Source organism: Brassica oleracea, chromosome C4 (genome assembly GCF_000695525.1).
Source record: "Brassica oleracea var. oleracea cultivar TO1000 chromosome C4, BOL, whole genome shotgun sequence".
Taxonomy (NCBI): Eukaryota; Viridiplantae; Streptophyta; class Magnoliopsida; order Brassicales; family Brassicaceae; genus Brassica; species Brassica oleracea.
In genome coordinates this window covers 44,203,090-44,211,873 of record NC_027751.1, presented here as the reverse complement: position 1 = coordinate 44,211,873, position 8,784 = coordinate 44,203,090, and the positions used below count along the sequence as shown (strand labels likewise).

Sequence of the window (8,784 nt, the reverse complement as noted above, 5' to 3'; positions counted from 1 at the left end):
AAAAGATTCTAAAACTTGAGCTTAATTTTGGGTTTAGTCCAATAAGAATTTATTGCCCGTAATTAAGTATAACCCAAAATCAAGTTTAACTTCCATACACACTTATATCTTCCTGCAAAGTTCGAAATCCCATAACCCAAATTAAAAGTTCATGTCTTCAGTTTGGCTTTGAACGAGCTGCTCGTAGAAATCCTCTATACAAATTTTGGGATATATAGAACATCGTCGTAGTTTGGGAGACATTGATACTACATGATAGATTGATAGTTCTTGTCGAGAAATAACTCGGTGACTCGGTGACATTCATGGTTAACAGCAGCATCAAACCAAAATCTTGTTTTGTGATAAAAGGGGAGTTAAACTTATCTAATGTCTTATTACCTGAAGACTTCTCTCCTTTGGATATGGTACTCTGCCTAAGTAGTTGTGGATTCAGGTATTAGACAGGAGAGAGTCCATACATTGATTATATACTAAAGATGCAGCAACTGTATTATACGTTGTTGAGAAGATTAAACATGATTACATGAAAAGAGAGTAGCGCACATGCATGGACACATATTAGACTAAATACTAATAGCTGTCCAAGGGTGTGACATATGTCCATAACACATTAGAGTTGGATAACAAAACTTAAAAAGATGATGATGGAGGGAATCATGCTAAACAAGGTTTACTAGATATTGAATATAACCTTTTATTTTGCAAATCATAAATAAAAAAAATGATATTTTCATTACCGTTAAACAAACTACTCATTTCCCCAGAGAAAAATATTGCAGATATAATTGGGGACAACAAATATAGCCATATGATAAAGTGATTTCATTACACCATGAGACCCTGAGGAGGAGCAGCAGTAGGAGCCTTAGGTTTCGGTTTGTCGACAACAATGGCCTGAGTGGTCAGCACCATCCCCGCAACCGAAGCAGCGTTCTGAAGCGCACATCTCGTCACTTTAGCTGGATCAATCACTCCAGCTTCCAACAGATTCTCATATGTATCAGTCATGGCGTTGTACCCTATCTCCCATTCGCTGAACATAATCTTCTCCACAACAACTTCTCCTTCTATTCCAGCGTTCTGTGCAATAAGCGCAGCTGGTGCCACCAAAGCCTGTATTCAAAAACATAAGATTGATCCATATAAAAGCCGAACGTTAAAACTGATGAATCTCTTTACCTTCTGTACTATGTCGGCTCCCAAACGCTCATCAGCATCCTCAAGCTTCTCCTTAATAGCAGGAATCACAGTTGATAGATGCACCAGCGTGGCACCGCCGCCAGGAACTATCCCTTCTTCGATTGCAGCAAATGTAGCGTTCTTCGCGTCCTCGATACGAAGCTTACGGTCCTCGAGCTCAGTCTCAGTCGCCGCTCCGACTTTAATAACGGCAACACCGCCTGAGAGCTTGGCGATTCTCTCGGCGAGCTTCTCCGAGTCGTACACGGAGTCAGTCTCTGACAGCTCCTTCTTAAGCTGGGAGATACGAGCTTGCAGCTCGTCCTTGGAAGCCGCATCAGCTATAAGCGTGGTCGAGTCTTTGCTAATAGTGACTTTCCTAGCGATCCCCAACTGATCTATGGTCGTGTTCTCCACCAGAAGGCCCATGTCGAGGGCCTGGTACTCGGCCCCCGTCAAGATGGCAATGTCCTGAAGCATAGCTTTTCTTCTTTCACCAAACCCTGGAGCCTTGACGGCGACCACGTTGAGCACGCTGCGGAGTTTGTTCACGACGAGGGTCGCCAGGGCCTCGCCGGTGACATCCTCCGCGATGATGAACAACGGAGCTCGGAGCTGAGTGGTTTTCTCCAGGATCGGGATGATGTCTTTGATCGCAGTGATCTTCTGATCGGTGATCGTAGTGGTTACCACCGACGACGTCCCATAAGTCCTCACTCACCAGGTATGACTCCATGCATGACTTCCATAACCGGTAGTTAGATTGGTTTAGGATTTCCATTCCCAATCCAACAACACGATCCGTTGATTCCATACTTAGAATAGACCCGAGCTCTTTTTAAAAACCGATCTTGATGAGCACAAGATTAGCTTGGCTCTGATACCATGTAAGGAAACCACCCTTGATAGTGCTTAGCACTAGCCCAATACCGTAATACCCGAAAATCCGAAAGAAACAAGAAGACTTCCAAGTATGAAGAATAATATGGAAGAACTCTCAAAGAGATTTAGAGAACTTTGAGTAGAACACTTTTTCTTTAAGAAAATTTCCTTATACTTTACTTGTTCAACTTCTTGTGTTGTTACAAATGAAAGGATGAAGAGGTATTTATAGCTTTCTAAACTATCTTACAAATATCTAGATTATTCTACTATAACCTCATTACTTCCTAGATTTTTTTTTTTTTATATTTTCTAGATTTTTCTACTACAATATCTAGATTTTTTCTTCTTGAGGAGGTGATGATAATTCTAGAAAGATTCTAGAACTTGAGCTTAATTTTGGGTTTAGTCCAATAAGAATTTATTACCCGTAATTAAGTATAACCCAAAATCAAGTTTAACTTCCATACACACTTATATCTTCCTGCAAAGTTCGAAATCCCATAACCCAAAATAAAAGTTCATGTCTTCAGTTTGGCTTTGAACGAGCTGCTCTTAGAAATCCTCTATACAAATTTTGGGATATATAGAACGTCATCGTAGTTTGGGAGACATTGATACTACATGATGATTGATAGTTCTTGTCGAGAAATAACTCGGTGACTCGGTGACATTCATGGTTAACAGCAGCATCAAACCAAAATCTTGTTTTGTGATAAAAGGGGAGTTAAACTTATCTAATGTCTTATTACCTGAAGACTTCTCTCCTTTGGATATGGTACTCTGCCTAAGTAGTTGTGGATTCAGGTATTAGACAGGAGAGAGTCCATACATTGATTATATACTAAAGATGCAGCAACTGTATTATACGTTGTTGAGAAGATTAAACATGATTACATGAAAAGAGAGTAGCGCACATGCATGGACACATATTAGACTAAATACTAATAGCTGTCCAAGGGTGTGACATATGTCCATAACACATTAGAGTTGGATAACAAAACTTAAAAAGATGATGATGGAGGGAATCATGCTAAACAAGGTTTACTAGATATTGAATATAAACTTTTATTTTGCAAATCATAAATCAAAAAGATGATATTCTCATTACCGTTAAACAAAATACTCATTTCCCCAGAGAAAAATATTGCAGACATAATTGGGGACAACAAATATAGCCATATGATAAAGTGATTTCATTACACCATGAGACCCTGAGGAGGAGCAGCAGTAGGAGCCTTAGGTTTCGGTTTGTCGACAACAATGGCCTGAGTGGTCAGCACCATCCCCGCAACCGAAGCAGCGTTCTGAAGCGCACATCTCGTCACTTTAGCTGGATCAATCACTCCAGCTTCCAACAGATTCTCATATGTATCAGTCATGGCGTTGTACCCTATCTCCCATTCGCTGAACATAATCTTCTCCACAACAACTTCTCCTTCTATTCCAGCGTTCTGTGCAATAAGCGCAGCTGGTGCCACCAAAGCCTGTATTCAAAAACATAAGATTGATCCATATAAAAGCCGAACGTTAAAACTGATGAATCTCTTTACCTTCTGTACTATGTCGGCTCCCAAACGCTCATCAGCATCCTCAAGCTTCTCCTTAATAGCAGGAATCACAGTTGATAGATGCACCAGCGTGGCACCGCCGCCAGGAACTATCCCTTCTTCGATTGCAGCAAATGTAGCGTTCTTCGCGTCCTCGATACGAAGCTTACGGTCCTCGAGCTCAGTCTCAGTCGCCGCTCCGACTTTAATAACGGCAACACCGCCTGAGAGCTTGGCGATTCTCTCGGCGAGCTTCTCCGAGTCGTACACGGAGTCAGTCTCTGACAGCTCCTTCTTAAGCTGGGAGATACGAGCTTGCAGCTCGTCCTTGGAAGCCGCATCAGCTATAAGCGTGGTCGAGTCTTTGCTAATAGTGACTTTCCTAGCGATCCCCAACTGATCTATGGTCGTGTTCTCCACCAGAAGGCCCATGTCGAGGGCCTGGTACTCGGCCCCCGTCAAGATGGCAATGTCCTGAAGCATAGCTTTTCTTCTTTCACCAAACCCTGGAGCCTTGACGGCGACCACGTTGAGCACGCTGCGGAGTTTGTTCACGACGAGGGTCGCCAGGGCCTCGCCGGTGACATCCTCCGCGATGATGAACAACGGAGCTCGGAGCTGAGTGGTTTTCTCCAGGATCGGGATGATGTCTTTGATCGCAGTGATCTTCTGATCGGTGATCGTAGTGGTTACCACCGACGACGTCCCATAAGTCCTCACTCACCAGGTATGACTCCATGCATGACTTCCATAACCGGTAGTTAGATTGGTTTAGGATTTCCATTCCCAATCCAACAACACGATCCGTTGATTCCATACTTAGAATAGACCCGAGCTCTTTTTAAAAACCGATCTTGATGAGCACAAGATTAGCTTGGCTCTGATACCATGTAAGGAAACCACCCTTGATAGTGCTTAGCACTAGCCCAATACCGTAATACCCGAAAATCCGAAAGAAACAAGAAGACTTCCAAGTATGAAGAATAATATGGAAGAACTCTCAAAGAGATTTAGAGAACTTTGAGTAGAACACTTTTTCTTTAAGAAAATTTCCTTATACTTTACTTGTTCAACTTCTTGTGTTGTTACAAATGAAAGGATGAAGAGGTATTTATAGCTTTCTAAACTATCTTACAAATATCTAGATTATTCTACTATAACCTCTTTACTTCCTAGATATTTTCTTATTCTCTAGATTTTCCTACTATAATATCTAGATTTTTACTACTAATACTTATCTAAAAAAACTCTCTAGAACACTTGAGGAGGTGATGATCTTTTAGGATTTTTCTAGAGAGATTCTAGAACTTGAATTTAATTTTAGGTTGTCCAATAAGACATTATTAGAACCCATAATTAAGCATAGCATAAAATCAATTTTAACTTCAATAATAGAGTAGTTGAGGAACTCAGGTGATAGAATTCATCCATGCATCATTGTAATTCTTGAGTGGATTCATCAATAAAACAGTAGATCAGATCCTTTATCCTATCACGCTCTCCATGCATCTCCAATGGCCTCTAAACCAAAGACCTATCTCATCTCGGAACAAAGAGAACTAAAACATAGATAAGATTATGAAAGAGACAACAACAACAAGAAAGAGAGCTCGCCTCAGGTGCTTTGGAAGCCACCGGAGATGAGAAGCGGCTGACACTATTGAGAGCTCGGGAGAAGCAGCTACAACCTAATGTTTTTAGTCCCTTTATACAAACCTTAAAAACATCAAATGCAAACAAACATTAAATTTCCAATATCTACTCATGTATAAAATCAAGAAATATGACCATAATTTTAATCAAAGCAAACAACTTGTTTGAACAATATACATCTGATATACTTAAGCACGCGCGCGTTCTCGAACTCGACTAGGAGCTTCTCAGGGTTTGTAACAAACTGTGGTGAGATGTAACCTCTATCAATCTGTAATTCGCAAACACATTGGCAAAGCAAATTAGGGTTGAATAGCTAAGATAAAATACCAATGTTCAAGAAATCGTTAGGCTGCGGTTAGACACTTAATTGTTTAGGCGGGAGATAAACCGATTTTTTTTAAAAAATTTGCCGACTAGACGGGCGCCTAAACGCTACCTAGGCCAATTTTTTAGAACACTGATAAATACTAAACAAATTCATACCTCCATTCCTTCTTCAACTTCGACGGTAGTCTCAAAGGAGGAAGAAGATTCAATGGACAAAACACCATCAGGTCCAACTTTATCAATGGCATCAGCAATCATTGTTCCCACAAGCTCATCATTTCCAGCAGAGATTGTAGCCACGGCTGAACAAGAAAAACATGGTTTTAGTATTAGCAACCAACATGGAAATTTAACAAGAAGGATAGAGTAAGTACCTTTGATGTCACTACCGCCTTTGACAGGTCTAGCCCTCTTCTCGAGCTCTTCGATCAAAGCTTGAACGGTCTTATCGATTCCTCTCTTGAGTGAGACTGGATTGGCACCGGAAGTGACGCTTAGTAAGCCGTGTTTGATTATCTCCCGAGCAAGGACGGAGGCAGTGGTTGTGCCGTCACCAGCTGAGTCATTAGTCTTACTAGCAACCTTTCATAGAAAAGGACCAAATCAATAACTATTGTCAGATATAATAACTGAGGTAAAGATGCACACACACAGGCTAACCTCACGGATAAGTGCTGCACCAGCATTCTCCATAGCGTCAGGTAACTCAATGGCCCTAGCAATGGTGACTCCATCATTCACGACCTTGGGACTTCCAAACTCATCCAACACAACATTTCTCCCTTGAGACCATCACATGAAAAAAAATATAATAAACAACATTAAGACAAAAGAGAGATACAATTTGGAACAAACGCATCGAGATTGTAATGATACCTCTAGGGCCAAGGGTAAGACCAACGGCATCAGCAAGCTTGTCAATACCAGCTTGAAGAGCAGCTCTTGAGCTCTGGTCGAAAGAGATCTCTTTTACATTAGCTCTAACGCTGAAACGGCTGCTTGCTTTCCTGTAGCTAACTCTTTGACCTTTCTGCTGGTTTCCTCCACTGAGCTTTCCCTGCAACCACAAAAGTAACCATTTTTCACCAACACAGAAACAATTTGAAGAATAAAGAATCCAAACTGATTGAGATAGAATGAAGCTCGTCACCTGGCGTGAAGAGCAGAGGACGGAGGCGGAGGAGAGAACGTTTGCGGACGCCATTTTTTTGTGAGACCGGAGGAAACGAGGAGGTTCTGGATTTTGGTTGGTGGATAAAGGGAAATGGTTTTGGAAACGAGAGTGAGTGATAGGGTTTTTAGATATAATAATTGGAGAAAGGGTCTAGAAGACTCTCTTTGCATTTCGTAAAGACAAACCGTTGCTGGGCTTGTTTTGTTTCTCTGTGCGTGGCCCAAAACGCAAAGCACACTTTTTCTTTCCGTTTATAAATTACTAGGTGTTTTTTAAAATTTTTTTTAAATCTAACTTATATTTAAAAATAAATTTCATTAATTATTATAGATTTTACTATTTTCTTACTAATATTTAATATAGATTTTATATATATTAAATCATTTTATATAAAACTATTAAAAATGATATAACATTGTATAATTATCAAAAATTTAGCATACACAATATTTATAAAATTTGTATATAAAAAACTAATGATCTTACGATTAGATATTTAAATTTTTAAAAAATTATAGAAATTTTTGAAAGCTTTAGTAATACAAATTGTATAACTATACAAAAATAATAATATTTCGAAATTTAAAATGTTATATATGAATATATTTATTTTATAGATGATGTATGAGCTATTACCATATTTAAAAAAAGTTTACCAAAAAGAAATATCAATATTAAATGTAATATATGAATTATTACGTTATTCTAATAAATTTGCCAAAAATATAAATCAATATTAAATAAAATTATCCGTGTCATATTTTTCCGGAAACCATGTCATCAATTTCAGTAAGCATGTCATATTTGTTTTGTAAAATTGATTGTAGAGAGGATATGTGGCAAAATCACTTCGCAAATATAGTCTAGGAGATTATTACATAAACCATCGGCCGAACTCTCAGAAGAACATCCAGTAGCTCCAGTAGCTGAGCACGGAAGTGATATACTAAAATTGGATCTTAATCTACTGTCAAGTTAACAGTGTAGTTGTAATATTTTTAGATTCAATTCCAGAGTACCAGTTCACACTTTATCTCTATGGGATCAGAATTAAGCTAAAACGAAGTAGGGGTTTTAAGAAGATGTAAATAACGTAAGGAACAAGTAACAAGATTATGTTGTTTTCAAATTGATTAAAGGCGCTAGTCTAGGGTTTCTTTTCAGGCAAGGAGTTCGCGAACCAAGCAATTATTCAAGTTCAGTTTATAACAAGTCTAAACTCGGATCACTCAAGCTAAATCAACCCACTCTCGTGATATCGATTCCTTTGCAGGTCGGTCTTGATGCTTAAACTGTCGTTTGGATCAAGACTGGATCAAGACGCGCCAGCAAGCTTTAGAGATCAAGTCCGATATGTTCACAATACACCTTAATATCCACTCTCGCTGATTAGAGATGCAAGCTCATTCAAATCATATCAGGTTATCAATCAACGGTTAGCTAAATCGATTAACCCTAATTCATGCACTAAGTGATCGGTTCAATGCAAGCAATAAGAACATATATGAATGTAGACAATCTTAAGATGAATTATCTATGCTTCAGCTCACAAATCCAAAACCCTAGAACCCTAAACTAACTTGGTGACTACTCAGACATAACACAAGAACAGAGAAGCATGATTTCTGAATAATACTGCATATAATAAATATTAGAAATCAGAGGGTTCAGGATAATCTTCTCTAGGAGATAGATGGAGCCGTCTCATTTACAAGTAGCAAATCGCAAATCACAAGCTCTCTCAGGTTTTTTTTGCGTAAAACTGAGGTAGGTCTAAAATAATAAATAGGAAACTATATATAGGAGCCGCTAGAAGAATGAAATAGGAAATCTAGGGCAAATCCCGAAATATTTGGAAACTTTTTTTTTTTATCTCTATCGCTGGAACAGGCACTCAGGCTGCTCCGGTTGGCTGTTCTGCGCGAAAGACTCCCAATCATACTTTTTTCTCTTCTTTTCCTCTAGCTGGTCCATTTCTCATCCAATACAACTCTAGACCTGTTATGACTCAAA

General features: G+C 39.2%; 2 protein-coding genes across 2 annotated transcripts; both read right to left on the bottom strand.

The window, feature by feature from the left end:
• Window positions 1-714: 714 nt before the first annotated feature.
• On the bottom strand, window positions 715-2,345 carry LOC106338983 (ruBisCO large subunit-binding protein subunit alpha, chloroplastic-like). The gene is made up of 3 exons (XM_013777832.1): window positions 2,341-2,345; window positions 1,183-1,894; window positions 715-1,116 (listed from the first exon to the last, which is right to left on the bottom strand). The coding sequence occupies exons 1-3, from the start codon at window positions 2,343-2,345 to the stop codon at window positions 829-831; spliced, it is 1,005 nt and encodes a 334-aa protein (XP_013633286.1). The 3' UTR covers window positions 715-828.
• Window positions 2,346-3,112: 767 nt separating this feature from the next.
• Window positions 3,113-6,899, bottom strand: LOC106342391 (ruBisCO large subunit-binding protein subunit alpha, chloroplastic). Its single transcript, XM_013781301.1, has 8 exons — window positions 6,748-6,899; window positions 6,474-6,654; window positions 6,258-6,379; window positions 5,972-6,179; window positions 5,754-5,899; window positions 5,459-5,538; window positions 3,618-4,296; window positions 3,113-3,551 (listed from the first exon to the last, which is right to left on the bottom strand). Exons 1-8 carry the CDS (start codon window positions 6,799-6,801, stop codon window positions 3,264-3,266), a joined length of 1,758 nt encoding a protein of 585 aa, XP_013636755.1. The 5' UTR covers window positions 6,802-6,899; the 3' UTR covers window positions 3,113-3,263.
• Between the last annotated feature and the right edge of the window lie 1,885 nt (window positions 6,900-8,784).

Bases quoted from the DNA above. Each gene is read 5' to 3' on its own strand.
- LOC106338983 (XM_013777832.1), bottom strand. The intron at 1,117-1,182 runs GTAAAGAGATTC...TTTTGAATACAG, and splicing joins GAGCCGACATAGTACAGAAG to GCTTTGGTGGCACCAGCTGC.
- LOC106342391 (XM_013781301.1), bottom strand. From the start codon at position 6,801: ATGGCGTCCGCAAACGTTCTCTCCTCCGCCTCCGTCCTCTGCTCTTCA. The intron at 5,900-5,971 runs GTACTTACTCTA...TTTCTTGTTCAG, and splicing joins AGGCGGTAGTGACATCAAAG to CCGTGGCTACAATCTCTGCT. The intron at 3,552-3,617 runs GTAAAGAGATTC...TTTTGAATACAG, and splicing joins GAGCCGACATAGTACAGAAG to GCTTTGGTGGCACCAGCTGC.